Genomic DNA, 18,145 nt, shown 5'->3' with positions numbered 1-18,145 from the left:
ATAATCAGACTATATTATAACATCAGTAAATGGTGTGAATTTAGATAGTATAAATGATTTGTGGCCTTTTAGGCTTAATATCTTGGTAAAAGAGATTTACTAAAAAATAACATTTGAAATGTTGAACAACAGAGGTTGTGTTGAAGATTGCTAATCTCAAACATTAAAGTTTATAGGATTGTAATAATTTACTTACACATTTAGCTACTCTGTGAACAATAAATCTGGTTATCTGCATATTTGATAAGACGTAAATGTAAATAATATACAAGTTGAAAAAAAATCACAACCGGCAGCCAAGTTCTCTGATTTCAGTTGGGACGGCGCATGTTCTTTACTTTTTCTGTCCACAGGACCTTTTATTTACCAAGGAGTCTTCAGCCAAAGCCCGCCTCAGTCATTTGGCTGAGGTGTTGTTGGATCAGGAAGCGAAGCCTCAGTCAATGAGTCCCCGATGCTGTGTCTTTTGTAGCGGGGAACTCCATACAACAACATCAAATCTATTTCTCTTTTTGCCTCACTCATGGAAGGAGAATGCATTTGAGACTGCTGAGAAAAGACTTCCATGCTTTTTTCGGACTGGCTGTGACTGAAAACACTGCCATCTTGTGCATCAAATAAGGAAGCTGTATCTTTATCCGACTCTACCTCCCAGTTTCTCCTCTGTTCTGACATGGCTTTTAGGGCACTGAGGCCTTTCCTCTCCCCCTTGCCCCTTAAGGTAAATGCCTCCTCGGGATTTTCGGAGGAGTTTCCAGGCACATAGGGAATATCACTGGGGGAAGGAGATGCCCCTTCAGGACCAAGTGAAGAATATCTATGTATTAGTGTTGCATCTGACCGCAGCCTGGTCATCAGGTCTCCATCGGTCTTTGCTCTGGATTGCCTCAGCTTCCTCTTTATGATGTCATCAAAGCTTGTATTTGGAGCCGTCTTCGAGGCAAGAGACGTGTTTCTGTCATTTGACACACCTTGTGAGAGATTAGGTATAACGTCGACAGTTTGACTCCTTTTTGGGAAAGCGGTGTTTGGTAGTGATGATTTGAAAATGGAACGCTTGTAAGTGATGAGTGATTCCTCTGTTTGTCCTTGAATGGTGGACGCCTGTCTGCTTTGCACAGTGGTGTGCTTCGTCAGGTCGTCATTCTGGCTGAAAAAAGGTTGAGTGTCATTTAGCTCTGGAAGTGGTGCCTTGATGTCCAGACGCCTCTTGATGCGTGGAACACCACGACTCAGGTCAGTAACGCTGTGGTCTTTTGTCTCATCGTCGCTGTCACTGCTAGAAGAGGAATTGGAGCTCTTCTCGGATGATCTAGTAGAATCCTTGCTGTCACGAAGGCTTTTATTTTGGTTTATCCTCTGTTTAACTACATCTGAGAAGGTAAATATGTCATCCGGATCCTTCAGAGTTGGAGAAACATTTACTTGATAATTTTCCAGCACTGGAGACGAGCCTCTGTGTACTCTTTCTTTGATCCCAACGACCATTCTTTTCAGGCCTTCTCTTCTTCCTGAGCCACTTTCACTGCTGGGTGAAAGAGGAGAGTCTGGTCGGGGTTGGGACTTCAGATCAGATGATTCTGTTGCATGGGATGCGATTTCGAGACGTTTCCGGAAACGGGAGACGCCAAGATTCATTGTGGTCCATCTTGACTGAAGCTCTGCTTCTACCTCAAGTGATGTTCTGCTAGTGTCATTTTTTGGTATGTTCTGCAAGTCACCTGAAATAACTGTATACTTTTCAAATGGGATGTTGTGGTCTGTCTTTGTACTGTAAGAATTGTTTGTCCCTTTAACTTTTTGGAACATTATGTCCTTCTGCTCTGAGGCAGTTGATGTGAAAGACATGTTTTTAATTATTTTAGTTTGGTGGTCACTGTTCTCATCCTCACTTTCACTACTGGATGACTGTGATTCAGATTGTTTAAAACCCAAAGCTGAGCTGCTGTTGAGACCCAAGTGTAACAATGGTGATAATGTTTTATTATCTACATGTCCGGTGAAGGGTTGGGCGACTCCTTCCAGGTTTCTGTCTCCATCAGCTTTCATTGAAGGGTCTGCAGTCATTCCAGCACTTTCATTACTGCTTAAGGATGACTGATGTTGAATGGAAGCTTTGATGTCTAGACGTCTTTTAATACTTGGTATTTGTCCAAGGTCAAGTGCAGGCCACTGGCTGTGTGGTTTAGGAGTCGTTGTTTGATTTATTTCAGCTGGCGGTCTTGAGATCAGCAATTCCTCTTGCTTTTGTTTCATCACATCCCCTCTAATTACATCCTTAGTGTCACTAGTAGAAGATGAACCATAAATTGGAGATGGTGCTTTGATAACTAGATGCCTCTTGATACGAGGAAGATCCTGAATGTTAATAGTGGGCCACCTTCTTTCCGGATCATACGTTTCTGTGGTTGTTTCTTGAAAAGAGAGATGTCCAACATCTGATGTCCCAGCCTTCCTGTTTTCTGTGAGGAAACCAGTTTCATTCTCACTGTCACTACTAGAGGATGACTTTGAATCTGCAGTTGGTGCTTTAATATCCAGACGCCTTTTAAATTGTGGTATTCTCCAAAGGTCAAGGGACGGCCATTGGCTTCCTTGTTTTTGACTTACCATTTGGCTTGTTTTAAGTGGGTGCCTTGACATATGTAACTCCTTTTGTTCACTCTCGCTACTGGAGGATGAATCAGAATCCGCTGTGGGTGCTTTGATATCCAGACGCCTTTTAATTTGTGTTATTCTCCCAATTTCAATTGCAGGCCACTGATTCTCTGCCTTTTGACTCGCTGTTTGACTAGCTGGACGTTCTGATATATGTAACTCCTCTTGCTTCTTTTGTGTCATGTGGCCTTTTCTTTCATTGTCACTGTCACTACTAGAAGATGAATCTGAATCTGTTGATGGTGGCTTGATGTCTAGAGGTTTCTTGAATTCAGTTGTTTTTCCAACATCAGATACAGACCAACGCTTTTCTGGTTTAGCATGTACTGATGGAGGAACTTTAGCTGGAAGCTTTGAAATCAGCAATTCCTCTTGCTTTTGTCTCATCATGTTGCCTCTTGTTTCATCCTCACTCTTGCTACTGGAGGATGAATCAGAATCTGCTTTGGGTGCTTTGATATCCAGACGTCTTTTAAGTCGTGTAATTCTCCCAATATCAAGTGCAGGCCACTGGGTTTCTGCCTTTTGAGTTGTTGTATTTACATTTGTTGGGAGTTTTGATATATGTAACTCCTCTTGCTTCTTTTCTGTCATATGGTCTTCTCTTTCATTGTCACTGTCACTACTAGAAGAAGAATCTGAATCTGTTGATGGTGGCTTGATGTCTAGAGGTCTCTTGAATTCAGTTGTTTTTCCAAGATTAGATACAGACCAACGCTTTTCTGGTTTAGCATGTATTGATGGAGAAACTTTAGCTGGAAGCTTTGAAATCAGCAATTCCTCTTGCTTTTGTCTCATCATGTTGCCTCTTGTTTCATCCTCACTCTCGCTACTGGAGGATGAATCTAAATCTGCTTTGGGTGCTTTGATATCCAGACGCCTTTTAATTTGTGTTATTCTCCTAATATCAAGTGCAGGCCACTGGGTTTCTGCCTTTTGAGTTGTTGTATTTACATTTGTTGGGAGTTTTGATATATGTAACTCTTTTTGCTTCTTTTGTGTCATATGGTGTTTTCTTTCACTGTCACTGTCACTACTAGAAGATGAATCTGTTGATAGTGCCTTGATATCTGGAGATTTTTGAAATTCTGTTGATTTTCCAACATCAGGTGGAGGCCAACGTTTTTCTGGTTTAGCATGTACTGATGGAGGAACTTTAGCTGGAAGCTTTGAAATCAGCAATTCCTCTTGCTTTTGATTCATCATGTTGCCTCTTGTTCCATCCTCACTCTCGCTACTGGAGGATGAATCTGAATCTGCTGTGGGTGCTTTGATATCAAGACGCCTTTTAATTTGTGTTATTCTACCAAGATCTAGTGCAGGCCACTGGGTTTCTGCCTTTTGAGTTGTTGTAGTTACATATGTTGGAAGTTTTGATATATGTAACTCCTCTTGCTTCTTTTCTGTCATATGGTGTTTTCTTTCATTGTCACTGTCACTACTAGAAGAAGAATCTGTTGATGGTAGCTTGATGTCTAGAGGTCTCTTGAATTCAGCTGTTTTTCCAACATCAGGTGGAGGCCAACGTTTTTCTGGTTTAGCATGTACTGATGGAGGAACTTTAGCTGGAAGCTTTGAAATCAGCAATTCCTCTTGCTTTTGTTTCATCATATTGCCTCTTGTTTCATCCTCACTCTCACTACTGGAGGATGAATCAGAATCCGCTGTGGGTGCTTTGATATCCAGACGTCTTTTAATTTGTGTTATTCTCCCAAGATCAAGTGCTGGCCACTGATTCTCTGCCTTTTGACTCGCTGTTTGACTAGCTGGATGTTTTGATATATGTAACTCCTCTTGCTTCTTTTGGGTCATGTGGTCTTTTCTTTGGCTATCACTGTCACTACTAGAAGATGAATCTGAATCTGTTGATAGTGCCTTGATATCTACAGATTTTTTAAATTCTATTGTTTTTCCAAGATCAGATGGAGGCCAACGATTTTCTGTTTTAGGACGTTCCATTGGAGAAGCTTTGTTTGGAAGCGTTGACTTCAGCAATTCCTCTTGTTGCTTTTGTCTCATCATGTTGCCTCTTGTTTCATCCTCACTCTCGTTACTAGAGGATGAATCAGAATCTGCTTTGGGTGCTTTGATATCCAGACGCCTTTTAATTTGTGTTATTCTACCAAGATCTAGTGCAGGCCACTGGGTTTCTGCCTTTTGAGTTGTTGTAGTTACATTTGTTGGAAGTTTTGATATATGTAACTCCTTTTGTTTCTTTTGTGTCATATGGTCTTCTCTTTCATTGTCACTGTCACTACTAGAAGATGAATCTGAATCTGTTGATGGTGGCTTGATGTCTAGAGGTCTCTTGAATTCAGCTGTTTTTCCAACATCAGGTGGAGGCCAACGTTTTTCTGGTTTAGCATGTACAGATGGAGAAACTTTAGCTGGAAGCTTTGAAATCAGCAATTCCTCTTGCTTTTGTTTCATCATGTTGCCTCTTGTTCCATCCTCACTCTCGCTACTGGAGGATGAATCAGTATCTGCTTTGGGTGCTTTGATATCCAGACGTCTTTTAATTTGTGTTATTCTACCAAGATCTAGTGCAGGCCACTGGGTTTCTGCCTTTTGAGTTGTTGTAGTTACATTTGTTGGAAGTTTTGATATATGTAACTCCTCTTGCTTCTTTTGTGTCATATGGTGTTTTCTTTCGCTGTCACTGTCACTACTAGAAGAAGAATCTGTTGATAGTGCCTTGATATCTGGAGATTTTTGAAGTTCTGTTGATTTTCCAACATCAGGTGGAGGCCAACGTTTTTCTGGTTTAGCATGTACTGATGGAGGAACCTTAGCTGGAAGCTTTGAAATCAGCAATTCCTCTTGCTTTTGTTTCATCATGTTGCCTCTTGTTTCATCCTCACTCTCGCTACTGGAGGATGAATCTGAATCTGCTGTGGGTGCTTTGATATCCAGACGCCTTTTAATTTGTGTAATTCTACCAAGATCAAGTGCAGGCCACTGGGTTTCTGCCTTTTGAGTTGTTGTAGTTACATATGTTGGAAGTTTTGATATATGTAACTCCTCTTGCTTCTTTTCTGTCATATGGTGTTTTCTTTCGCTGTCACTGTCACTACTAGAAGATGAATCTGTTGATGGTGGCTTGATGTCTAGAGGTCTCTTGAATTCTGTTGATTTTCCAACATCAGGTGGAGGCCAACATTTTTCTGGTTTAGCATGTACTGATGGAGGAACTTTAGCTGGAAGCTTTGAAATCAGCAATTCCTCTTGCTTTTGATTCATCATGTTGCCTCTTGTTTCATCCTCACTCTCGCTACTGGAGGATGAATCTGAATCTGCTGTGGGTGCTTTGATATCCAGACGCCTTTTAATTCGTGTAAATCTTCCAATATCAAGTGCAGGCAACTGGGTTTCAGCCTTTTGAGTTGTTGTTGCTAAATTTGTTGGAAGTTTTGATATATGTAACTCCATTTGCTTCTTTTCTGCCATATGGTCTTCTCTTTCATTGTCACTGTTACTACTAGAAGATGAATCTGAATCTGTTGATGGTGGCTTGATGTCTAGAGGTCTCTTGAATTCAGCTGTTTTTCCAAGATCAGATACAGACCAACGTTTTTCTGGTTTAGCATGTATTGATGGAGAAACTTTAGCTGGAAGCTTTGAAATCAGCAATTCCTCTTGCTTTTGTTTCATCATGTTGCCTCTTGTTTCATCCTCACTCTCGCTACTGGAGGATGAATCTGAATCTGCTGTGGGTGCTTTGATATCCAGACGCCTTTTAATTCGGGTAAATCTTCCAAGATCTAATGCAGGCCACTGGGTTTCAGCCTTTTGAGTTGTTGTAGTTACATATGTTGGAAGTTTTGATATATGTAACTCCTTTTGCTTCTTTTCTGTCATATGGTCTTCTCTTTCATTGTCACTGTTACTACTAGAAGATGAATCTGAATCTGTTGATGGTAGCTTGATGTCTAGAGGTCTCTTGAATTCAGTTGTTTTTCCAAGATCAGATACAGACCAACGTTTTTCTGGTTTAGCATGTACAGATGGAGGAACTTTAGTTGGAAGCTTTGAAATCAGCAATTCCTCTTGCTTTTGTTTCATCATGTTGCCTCTTGTTTCATCCTCACTCTCACTACTGGAGGATGAATCTGAATCTGCTGTGGGTGCTTTGATATCCAGACGCCTTTTAATTCGTGCAAATCTTCCAATATCAATTGCAGGCCACTGGGTTTCTGCCTTTTGAGTTGTTGTAGTTACATTTGTTGGAAGTTTTGATATATGTAACTCCTTTTGCTTCTTTTCTGTCATATGGTCTTTTCTTTCATTGTCACTGTTACTACTAGAAGATGAATCTGAATCTGTCGATAATGCCTTGATATCAAGAGATTTTTTTAAGTCTGTTGTTTTTCCAAGATTAGTTGGAGGCCAACTGTTTTCTGGTTTGGGATATACTGTCGGAGAAACTAAAGTTGGAATCTTTGCCATCGGAAATTCGTCTTTCTTCTGCTTAACCACTTTGCCTCTTGTTTCATCCTCACTATCACCACTGGAAGAAGAATCTGAATCTGCTGTTGGAGCTTTGATATTTATGCGCCTTTTGATGCGAGGAAGATCCTGAAGGTTTATGGCAGGCCACCTTCCATCTGGATCATTAGTTTTTGGGAAAAATTCTTGAAACGTCAGATGTCCAGCATCTAACTTCCCCAGTGTCTTCTCTAAGTCAGGTCTTTGATTTTCTGGCTTAGGGCTTACTGTTTGAGATACATTTGTTATAATGCCATGGCCTCTCGGTTCATCCTCACTGTCACTGCAGGAAGATGAATCAGAACCAGGTAATAGTGCTTTGATATCTAGACGCCTCTTGAGACGAGGAATGTGCTCAAGATCTACAGTAGGCCAAAGTCCATTTGAATTCGACTTTTTTGACTTTTGAAATGGAAGCTGTTCAATATTGGTTCTACCTTTAACATTGACATATGACATTTTCTCTTCACTCTCACTGTTAGATGAAGGTGAATGAATTGCAGGTTCATTCACCTTCATCTTTCTTCCTTTCTTCCTTTTCTTAATTTTAGTATGCATTGGCTCCTTGTCACTGTCACTGGAATCAGAGGAAGAGGAAACACCTGTTCCTTTTCCTGACCTTTTTGAATCATAGCTATTATTGACTTGATGCGAGCTTGAGAAAGAATCAAGCAGACTGCTTGCCTTGGCGGATGGACTTTGACCTCCATCGCTAAATTCAAATAGTTCTTCATCATCCTGAGAAACATCAGAGCCTGTTGGGTCTGTTGTATTTGTATGTAGAGAAGTTGATCCTAGAAATTCATTTTTTCCCTTCATGGATATTTGTGGGATTTTTGTTTTAGCGCCTGTTGATGAATCAGCGGTCTTCTGAAGTAAGTCTTCGACCAGCTGAAGAGACTTGGGCACAGCGTGGTCTCTGGTCATTTGGTATGTTTCTGAGGCATTCTGAGATGAATTTGAGGATGATGAAAGGCTTCTCCTCTCTTCTATCTCATCCGGGTCTGGAATATGTTCAAACTTCATGTTTCGGAGGCGCTCTACAGCCAGGTCATCTGAGCTACTGTCATCCCGCTGCTTTTCCTCGGGATGCTTATGCAAGTTAACCTCTGGTGCTTGATACTCAAACACTTTATCGCTACTAATGCTTTCCTGATCGGCACTCGCCCCAGCATCATAATACTGCAGATTGCTTTCTTCTGTAATTTCTATTGTGCTAAATGTCACTCTTCTTTCCCTGTGAGGTTCTATCTCTCCTGGTTCCTCAGCACTGGAAAAGGCCTGGTTGTCATATTGTCTCTGTTGAACAGAAGTGGCAGTATGAGTTTCAGGTGGGGCTTTCTTTTTAATGACTCTTCCCCAAAGCCGTTCCAAACAGGGTCTCGCCAAGACTCCGAGAATGAACGCCAACAGAAATGTGAAGAAAATAGATAGACACACTGCCAGAGCCAAGTTAGACTGTGTAACGCTCCTAGCTGCCTCCACAGCTCTCCCGTTTGTAGCTCCTTGTAGGGATATTTGGCCATGGACGCCGGGTAAACTCCTTGCTTTTCTTGCACCTCCTGTTTTATTGATTTGGAGGTTAAAAACAGACAGAACTTGGCCTTCTTCAGACACACACACGTACAGTCCTTCATCTCCTTCTGAAAAGTCACTGATGAGCAGTTGACCTTCATGCTGGCTCACAGATGCTCGACCACTGGGTGTCCACCATACTGACTCTACAAATCAACAATAATGGCGTTAGAATAATTAGATAAAGCTATGTCATTATATACTGAGTTATTAGCTCTCGATTTCAACACTTAATGTTACCTTTTGCTGAGCAGGAGAGCAGGATCTCCGCGCCGCTGTAGACTGTCACATCTTGGTGAAGATTTAGGTTGTTTTCAGTGCTCAAACACTTTAGGTCCTCCTCATCCAGCTGTAGAAGATCTTTGCCAGAGACATTGGAGGGGAAAGTGCATATGATGTTCCAGGACTGTAGGCCTCTGGTGTTGCCATAGGCCATCTGTCTTCTTAGACCGCGCATGTTGCAGTCACAGCGCCACCTGTTTTCATCCAGCTTAACATCTGCTCCAATGTTGTGCAAAGTGAGGTATGTCAACTGCTGCATGTTTGTCAACCGATTGAACCTCAGGTCGAGGATCTTTGAGGGGAACAGAATATTGAATGAGATTAAATACAAGTTATTTTATTTTATTTATTTATTTTTGCATTAAATTTAGCACAGTAAATTTTAACCACAAAAATTAACATCATTTTATATTTTGTTTAAAAGGCAATATATAATCAAGTACAAGAAAATAATAGCCATCAAAACCCAGGCTTACTCTGAGTTGATCTAGATTCTGGAACATCTGTGGATGGAGATTTGTAATCAGGTTATGCTGTAAATGCAGCTCCTGCAGCTGATGAAGATTGCCAAGGACTCCCGGCTCAAGACTTGAGATCCTGTTGAAAGACAGCTGCAAAATCTTCAACGATTTAATGACATCCAGACCTTGAAGAAAGGAAAAAAGAGATTTAATTCAAATTCAACATGATGAGTAAGCAAATATACAGCACCTTCACTACCATGGAAAAGTACTTATGCCCCTTGTTATGACCAAAAACTTTAATGTGTTTTCTTAACATTTTATGTGATTGACCAACACAAAGTAATGCATAGTTATTGTTAAGTGGAACGATAGACATTTATATTTTACAAATAAAAAAAATTTCAAAACTGCTATGTGTATTTGTATTTAAGCCACTTTATTCAGATACTCCTAAATCAATCCAATAAAATCAACAGGTCTGTAGAAGCCAATGTGCAAAGAGCAAAATTAAACTTTTCTGGCCTTCACCATGTACATTTGGAGGAAAACTAACAATGCAGAACATGCTAAACACATTACCATGGTGAAACATGTAGGTGGCAGCATCATGCTATGAGGATCAGGGGCCTCTCCACAAGGTTTCAGTTGGGGTGGCCAAACAGGGACATTGATAATGTTGAAATAACACATCAGCATTTCAAGAGTTTTATTCAGCTGATGTCATATACAGGGCAAGAACAAAAATGACCACAAGCATATATAAATAAATGTTGCAAACCACAGGCTTCTCCTTTAGTCTTTAAGTTTATATTTGAGCAGAATAATGACCCTAAACATACTACCAAAGCTATAATGGAGGGGTTTTAGTCAAAAGATTGTTTTAAGCTCAAAGGAAGCCAAGGGACTCCAAGGCTCTAAAGGAGCTGCAAGAATCCACAGCTCAGGTGGGATGATCTGTCGGGACAACCATTAGCTCTGCATTCCACAAATCTGGGCTGTATGGAAGACTGATAAAGACTCACACAAGAAAGCCAGACAAAGTATATGGAAAAACCCTCTGTTCAGATGAAACGACAACTAAACTTTTTTGTCCTACATGCAAAACATTATGTGATGAAAAATACACTTCACCATAAACAGATCATGGCCACAATGAAACACGGTGGTGGCAGCATTCTAGTATGGGAATGATTTCATTTAGAAAGGAAATCTATTCTGGGCAAGGCAAAGCAAATTTATTTATGTAGCACTTTTTAGTAATAAGACGATTTAAAGTGCTGTACATGAACAGAAAACATTACAGACATAGGAAAAGACAACCATTACATTAATAAAGAAATAAGCTGAGTAAATCCTTTGACTAGACTTCTTTCATACATTAACAAACATACAGAAAGACTTAATTGTTTATATCCATAACAAAAAAATAAGCTAAGCATATTCTTGGGGATTTCTGATATGAAGTAAGTTGATGGAAAGATGGATAGAGCATAATACAGGGAGGTCCAGCAAGAACCTAAGGCCACCTCGGGGCCTTAGGTTCACCTTCCAGCAGAACATCGACTCTTAACAAACAGCCAGAGCTGTAATGGGATAATTCAAAAGCATATTCAAGTCCAGACCTAAATGCAAATTTGAATCTGTGGCAAGACTTGAAAATGAATGCTCACAGATCCTCTCCATCCAATCAGGCTGAGTTTAAGCTGTTTTGGCAAAGAGAAAAAGGCCATTCCTGTCTTAAGGAATGTGCAAGGCGGGTAGAAACATACCTTAAATGGGACATATCATACAATTTCCACTTGTAGAGCCCTTAAATACGTCTCTCCATATATTTATATTCTCTTTGGGTCCTATTTTACAAGCTATTCAGTTTTCTGTTAAAAATTTTTTTAACAGCAAATACTATGACAATTATGTCATAGTATTTGCTGCGGAACTGCTAAACAAGGTCCTGGACTTCAAGCTTACCAGTCTCGCTGGCACCGCCATTTTTATTTCTATGAGTGATGAAGTGGATAAGTCAAAATATTCGGTTGTTCATTACACCGTCACTAGCGTACTACAAAAATAGCCAAACTGGTGGAGTAGAACGGTTGGCGACATGGAGTAAAGGTTGGGGATTGAAGTGCCTCATCTAGATTTAAAGAGACTGTAATGATTCTACCTCAGTTTTTGCCTGATCACCTCCTCCCCACTGATCACCGTCACCTGCAACTAATTCCCTGCTCTAATTACTCCTGTCAGCCCATCCCTATATAAGCACTCCTCTTTCAGTTTGTCTTTGCTGGTTTGTCTGATCTCCAAGACTCTGCACTCCCTCAATCACCAGATGTCCAGCTTCCCTTCTGCTCCCCAGCCTGTGCACTCCTCGCCAGCCAGCCTGCTACCTCACGCCATCCCAGGTTAGTGGATCTTGCCTCCCACTCACCTCTTTACTTTGTGTTCCAGTCTTCCCTCCTGTCTCGATCCACCAGCACGTCCTGGCTTTCACCCTGACGCACCACAGCCACAGTCCTCCTTCACATCCTGGTCCCTGTACCGACGCACCACCTGTCCCACTTCGTCAGCACGTTTTGGACCCAGCTCCGGAGCTCATCAGGCTCGTTCTGTCGGTGCTCCAGCGTCCCGTCTGCGGTGGCTCCGAGGACCACCGTACCCGTCTGCCTGCTAAATCTCCACCATCTCCAGTCTTCTTCAGCTCGGTCCAGATATCCTACCTTCTTTGTGGCAATAAAGCTCCTAAATATCCGGCTCTGTGTGTGGTTTGAATTCGGGCTCGGACCCCGGTCATTACAGAGACAGCACCAAAACACGTTGCTCTAGGTAGGACACGCCTCAGCATAGGGATAAAAAGGGGGAACGAGGAATTCAGACCAAAACCTTGCAGTTCCATTTTATGTAGACCCCAACTGAGTAATTTAAATGTGAAAAGAAAGAACTGAGAAGCATAACATGTCTGCTTTAAAATACTTTTTAAAGCAGACTTTTTACTTGTGAAAAAATTAAAACTATATATCTTGTTTTTTTCCACCTAACCAGAAGTGGGCCTCAGAACTCTCAGCACAAATAAATTAGATGAGCTCTCCACAACCGTTTTAACAAAAATTGCATGGGTAAAACAAAAACAAATAAAAAAAACAGGTTCAGCCAAGCACAGGAAGGTGTGTGAAACAAGCAATTCATAACTACCTAATTGCACACACACACACCTTTTATAAGGCACTGGAATGTCAATATAAATTGTGACGGGAGTTTTTTATCTTGGGAGGTTCACTCATTTCTCCATGGAGCAAAGTTCTGAAGATAAAGGATCCAACTAGAAATGGTTTGTTTATGACAAAAAATCTGAACAGCTGCAAAATGTGGCCTATACATATTTGGATTCCAGTATATATATGCTTCTTTTTTTAATTTTCACATCATTATTATGGCTTTTTTCCCAGCCAAACACAGATCATTTTGACCAGTTTTAGTAACTCAAAAGTTATTTCCCAATTCCATTCCAGATGGCAAATAAAGGTGTGACTGTACAGCTTATCAGACGGATGTTCTTCAGCCGCTTCTAAATAAGGATTCATTTCTGGGAACCCAGTCCGACAGATTGGCTCCAATCCATTTAAACTTCCAAAACATTTGGTTTGCCTAAATATTACTTTATCGTCGAAACACAACACCATTATTTGATTATTTTGTTTTTTTTATAGTCCAGTTCTGTCACTTTAACTTTTATATCCACCACATACCACAATGTGTGTATGGTCCAGATAAGAGCCAGTACAGCTGATACGTCATGTGCAAGTAAAGCCCAAAAATGAAACGAAACGGAGATCTCTCAAATGATAATAAAAGACAACAGAAGCATCAGTTTCAACACTAATAATAAATAATTATTGTTTTGATTACATTTTTACGACATATTAAAAACCTTTTGCATGTTTCCACTGGTGTTTCCCTATTTCTGTTTAGTAATGAGGTCTAGGTCTTTGAGGGTGGAAGGTCTCATTGCCATCACCCTAATCTTTGGCTCGCTCCTTAGATTCTCCGTCAGATTCAAATGGTCACTCTTAATATTACTTCCAGCCAGGAGAAACATGTTGGTTGAATTTAAAGATTACTTTAAACCTAAATCCGCCAGTTGTATGAATAACTTTGGGTTTAGCCTAGGATAGCTGGCGGCTTGGTTTAAAAATTATAACATTTATAACTGTTGGGAGTGTCATTCATATTAATGGCTTATAAAAGCTGCTCTGTTTTGTAAATTTGTTGCAGCTATCAACAATAAACCGAAACTTATTTCAGCCAAAACATTTGACAACGGTATTAATCATCCAAATCTTCTTCGACTTGTTGCTCATAGAAATGTTACATTTCAATGTTCAATTCAATTCAGTTTTATTTATATAGCACCAATTCATGAAACATGTCATCTCAAGGCACTTTCCAAAGTCAAATTCAATAAGATTATACAGATTGGGTCAGATTATACAGATTGGTCAAAACGTTTTCTATCTAAGGGAACCCAGTTGATTGCATTAAAGTCTCGACAAGCAGCATTCACTCCTGGAGAAGTGTAGAGCCACAGGGAGAGTCGTCTGCATTGTCCATGACTTTGCAGCAATCCCTCATACCCAGCAAGCATGAAGTGACAGTGGAAAGAAATGGGGATATGAAGAAATGTTATCTCTGGAGGGCTGTATAAAGGATTTAGTTGATAATAGGTATGTTCTATGGCATTAAAATAAACATGAAAGACCTGTTTAATCATTATTCATAATCATTCATATGACAATCATCAACTAACATTTAACAATCCCGTTGGCTGCAGCCCTGGAAAGGTGTCCAATTATCTCACGTCAATGTCTTGCATGTTAGTTTTGATTCAGATGGAACTTGGTTTCTAAATTAATAAGTCAGCCGACACTTTTCAGATTTCTGCAGGAAAATATGTTGTTTTTTACGTGAATATTTATAATGCATTGTCATGGCCATCTGTACACAGGTTATTCATTCTTAACAAAGATACTGCACTCAAGTGCTTCCTATATAGTGTTGGACACATTTATTGGTACTTCTGGTAAAGGTGTGTAAAAAGTCTTCCTGAATTCATGGAGCAGTAGTATAGACGATGAATAATCCAATATTTAATTGATCTTTAATCCACTTTGCACAATCTCTCAAGGTCCTCCTGGTTGATCTCTTGCTTGCTTCTTTTTAGCCCATCACGCACGTTTTCTACATCTAGGAACTGAACTTGTCATGGAAGAATGTTGGTTTTGTCCCAGGTCAGTTATATCTGTATAGATTTGTCATTATGGTTTTGCTCATTATCCTGCTGAAATAGCCTTTTTTCAGTTTTCAGGTGCTCTATCAGATTTTTATTTCAAACAGTCAATGCAATGTAACAAAGTTTACAGCCACTTCTTATAGAGAAAGAGGACCACAGCATCGATCCACCAAATCCAGCTGCAGTGCTTAGTCTCTTCTGACTGAAGCACACACTTCCAGTCTAAATCCCAGAACAGTTAAGTTTTCAGTTTGTGATGGTAGCACAGAAAAGGCTTTTTTCTAGCCTGACTCCCAAACAGCTGGTTGACGTGTACATAATATACCACATATCGCTTCATGCTTGCTCAGTATGAGGGATTGCTGCAAAGCCATCAACAATGCAGACGACTCTCCCTGTGGCTCTACACTCTTTCAGGAGGAGTTAATGCTGCTTATCAAGACTCAATGCAACCTACTGGGTTTCCTTAGATAGGATTTTTTTTTTTTTACCAATCTGTATAATCTGACCCAATCTGTATAATCTGATTGAATTCGATTTTGGAAAGTGCCTTGAGATGGCGCTATATAAATAGAATTGAATTTAATATATAATGGTTTTGGAGATTTTGCATCCTGAAAATGCTGCACTTTGCTAACAGTGGGCTGGAAGCCATGGATCACTAACAAAAAAAAGCAATTATTTATTATTATGGGATGGGACTTTGTTTTTTCCACACCTCAGGTTAATGTTTGAGTTTTATAAAATATCCAGTATGCTCCAGCAATAACTTAAACAATATGTACATGTACTAAAAGGCCTTTTATTCATCTCTAACTTGGGTGCTTACAAATATAGCTAAAGTATATATTGAGCTATTTTACTTCTAACATATATATATATATATATATATATATATATATATATATATATATATATATATATATATATATATATATATATATATATAGATAGATAGATAGATAGATAGATAGATATGTTTTAATTTTAAGACTAAATTAGCTAATGTGTTCAATGGCAAAAATATGACTCATAATGCAACGTGTAATTCTATCTAGCACCTGAGGGTAAACAGTTGTAAATGTTTTCTGATTTCAGTGTTGCTGACAGTAGACTTTGCTCATTTAGGCACCTTGATAATGTTTAATTTGGATGGGTATATGGTCACACCACACCGACTCACCCGCTGGCAGCTGCTCTAGCAGATTCCTCTCAGCTGACAGCAGCTGCAGGGAGGGGGCCCAGGTCAGGCATCTCGATCCTCTCCCAGTTTCTGAGCGAAGCCTTAAATGTCGACCCCTGACGCTTCTCTCTATGCACAGAGACAGGTGTGGGATGCTGTTGTTCCCCAGCCATAGTTTGCTGAGGTTGGGGTGCGGTTGACGAAGCGTTGCAGAGCTGAGGAGGTTATGAGACAAGTCTAGCTCAGTGACCGAGTCCTGGATGAGCTGCGGCACCGAGGACAGGCCAGAGGAGGAGCAGTTCAGCAGCGGAGCTCGTAGGCAGGTGCAGGACTCAGGGCAGGGAGGTGAAGCGCAGGAACACCACAGATCCAAGGAAGCCAGGAGCAGCACACCCGCCAAGAACGACGAGCGGCGTACTGCCATCACAACCTGGCCTTCAAACACGCAGTAAACTAGGATTTAAAAACATCAACTGTCTCATGAAGCAAGTCAAATTCATTGTCACGCTACAAACTAACAAGATTAATATTTTGACGGCAAATCTTTACAACTAAGATCAGGGGCCCGTTCTTCAAACGTCGCCAATTCAGTTTGCTGGATTTGACTGTTATGATCTTGGAACGTTTTGGTTCTGGATTTGCTGTCATAGCAACATGCACAAGCTTAAACCTGCTCGAGAGCAGGCTTATTTCATGTAAACAGGATTAGATCGCAGCTTTATGAGTGGAGGAAATAGGGAAGTCTTGTCCATTTTTACGACAGCAACCTGTTGCGTAAGGTGCAAGAATAATTTCAGGGCTTTTCCAATTAATCGCGTATTGCGCAATAGACAGGATCCTTTAGCGCAGCGCGACAGTGTAATTGTAGAGAGATTTTTTTGGTGGCTGTTATAAACAGACATAATTTAACAGTGGCGTTTAAAGAGGAAAAAGTGGTGTTAGAGCCATAAATAGAAAGTTATTTGTATGATGGTTTGCTTTTTACTTTTATCATATTCAGTAAGAAGAGTTGTTCAGGCCATTTTATTGTGAAGTTTAGTTTTACTTTGAAAGGCTTGCTTCCTGTCGAGCCGTATATTGTATCAGAAAAAACTATGGATGGATTATCTAGACACGGAGCAATACAGTTTTACCGTGTAAACTGTGGATGACTTGGAAAAGGAAGAACTTCCTTTTTTAGAGATAAAGAACTTTTTTGTTAAAATTCCCAGTTTGCACGCGTCCTTTACGTCCGGTGTCTAAGGAATGACACTGATATAGGATCTGTTGCCATAACACGTGGCTTTTTAAAATAAAGTATAATAATTAAAGGCTACCATTTTGTAGAATATTCTTGTATTTCACTTTTACTTGTTCCCATGTTCTAGTGGGTCCCGTGGAGGCTCTGATATAAAAGAACAAAGTAAATATGAAATTATTAAAATGCAAAAATACATACTGTAGAAAGTGATAGAAACATCTGCCATGGACAGTATTTACGCATTAATTTGTCTGCTACTTTTTGCCAGCCCTCTCTCCTGGCTTTAACAAACTTTGAGGTGTTCCCTGTCGTTTTAATTAATGACTCAAATTCGGAATAACCTTCTATTAAAAGCTACGACAGACTTCCCTATCTCCTCCGCTTATAAAGCTGCGATCTAATCCTGTTTATATGAAATAAGCCTGCTCTTGAGCAGGCTTAAGCTTGCGCCCATGTTGTTATGACAGCAAGTCCAAGATGAGTTTCAAAGAACCGAACAATCCAAGATCATGCCAAATCAACAATCAAATCCAGCTAACTGGGTTAGCGATGTACGAAGAACGGGCCCCTGAATTAAAGAAACTCACCTGTGTATAGGCTGGCACCAAATTGACAGGAAACCTTGTGACTTCTCTGACACACCAACTGTTCTGTCCAACATGTTCTGATCAAAGTCTGAGGTGGATGTTGCTGCTTCAGGCTTAACAAGCCCCAGCCCAGAGATGTCACAGTAATTTATTCAATCATTTACACGCCTGGTTAATGTCTTACTGTCATTGTTTTCCTCTCGGTGCATGCCAGATAAGCAATCCTGGAAGTTTATGACTAAGAGAACCATGCCCTGGCTGCACATTGTGTCAGATGATAGGGCTGCATACCGATCACAGGTATTCTTTTATGATTTTAAACGACCGCGTAAAACACACACGAGACATAGGAAAGCAACGATAAGACGTTTCACACAGCAAGAAGTT

At 40.3% G+C, this 18,145-nt stretch overlaps 1 protein-coding gene across 1 annotated transcript; it reads right to left on the bottom strand.

Moving 5' to 3' along the window:
• Window positions 1-1,493: 1,493 nt before the first annotated feature.
• On the bottom strand, window positions 1,494-18,115 carry LOC105916844. Its single transcript, XM_036141683.1, has 6 exons — window positions 17,759-18,115; window positions 15,932-16,384; window positions 9,477-9,646; window positions 8,959-9,292; window positions 6,336-8,864; window positions 1,494-1,525 (listed from the first exon to the last, which is right to left on the bottom strand). Exons 2-6 carry the CDS (start codon window positions 16,353-16,355, stop codon window positions 1,494-1,496), a joined length of 3,489 nt encoding a protein of 1,162 aa, XP_035997576.1. The 5' UTR covers window positions 16,356-16,384; window positions 17,759-18,115.
• Window positions 18,116-18,145: the final 30 nt, after the last annotated feature.

Source organism: Fundulus heteroclitus, chromosome 9 (genome assembly GCF_011125445.2).
Source record: "Fundulus heteroclitus isolate FHET01 chromosome 9, MU-UCD_Fhet_4.1, whole genome shotgun sequence".
Taxonomy (NCBI): domain Eukaryota; kingdom Metazoa; phylum Chordata; class Actinopteri; order Cyprinodontiformes; family Fundulidae; genus Fundulus; species Fundulus heteroclitus.
Note: the sequence above shows the minus strand (reverse complement) of the source record. Positions and strands in the feature narration are given on the sequence as shown.

What these genes read in the sequence shown, in the direction of transcription:
- LOC105916844 (XM_036141683.1), bottom strand. Translation starts at nt 16,355, where the DNA reads ATGGCAGTACGCCGCTCGTCGTTCTTGGCGGGTGTGCTGCTCCTGGCT. An exon ending in AGAATCTAGATCAACTCAGA is followed by an intron (nt 9,293 to 9,476) that starts GTAAGCCTGGGT and finishes TTCCCCTCAAAG; the next exon opens with ATCCTCGACCTGAGGTTCAA. An exon ending in TTCATCCTCCAGTAGCGAGA is followed by an intron (nt 1,526 to 6,335) that starts GTGAGGATGAAA and finishes TTCACCCAGCAG; the next exon opens with TGAAAGTGGCTCAGGAAGAA.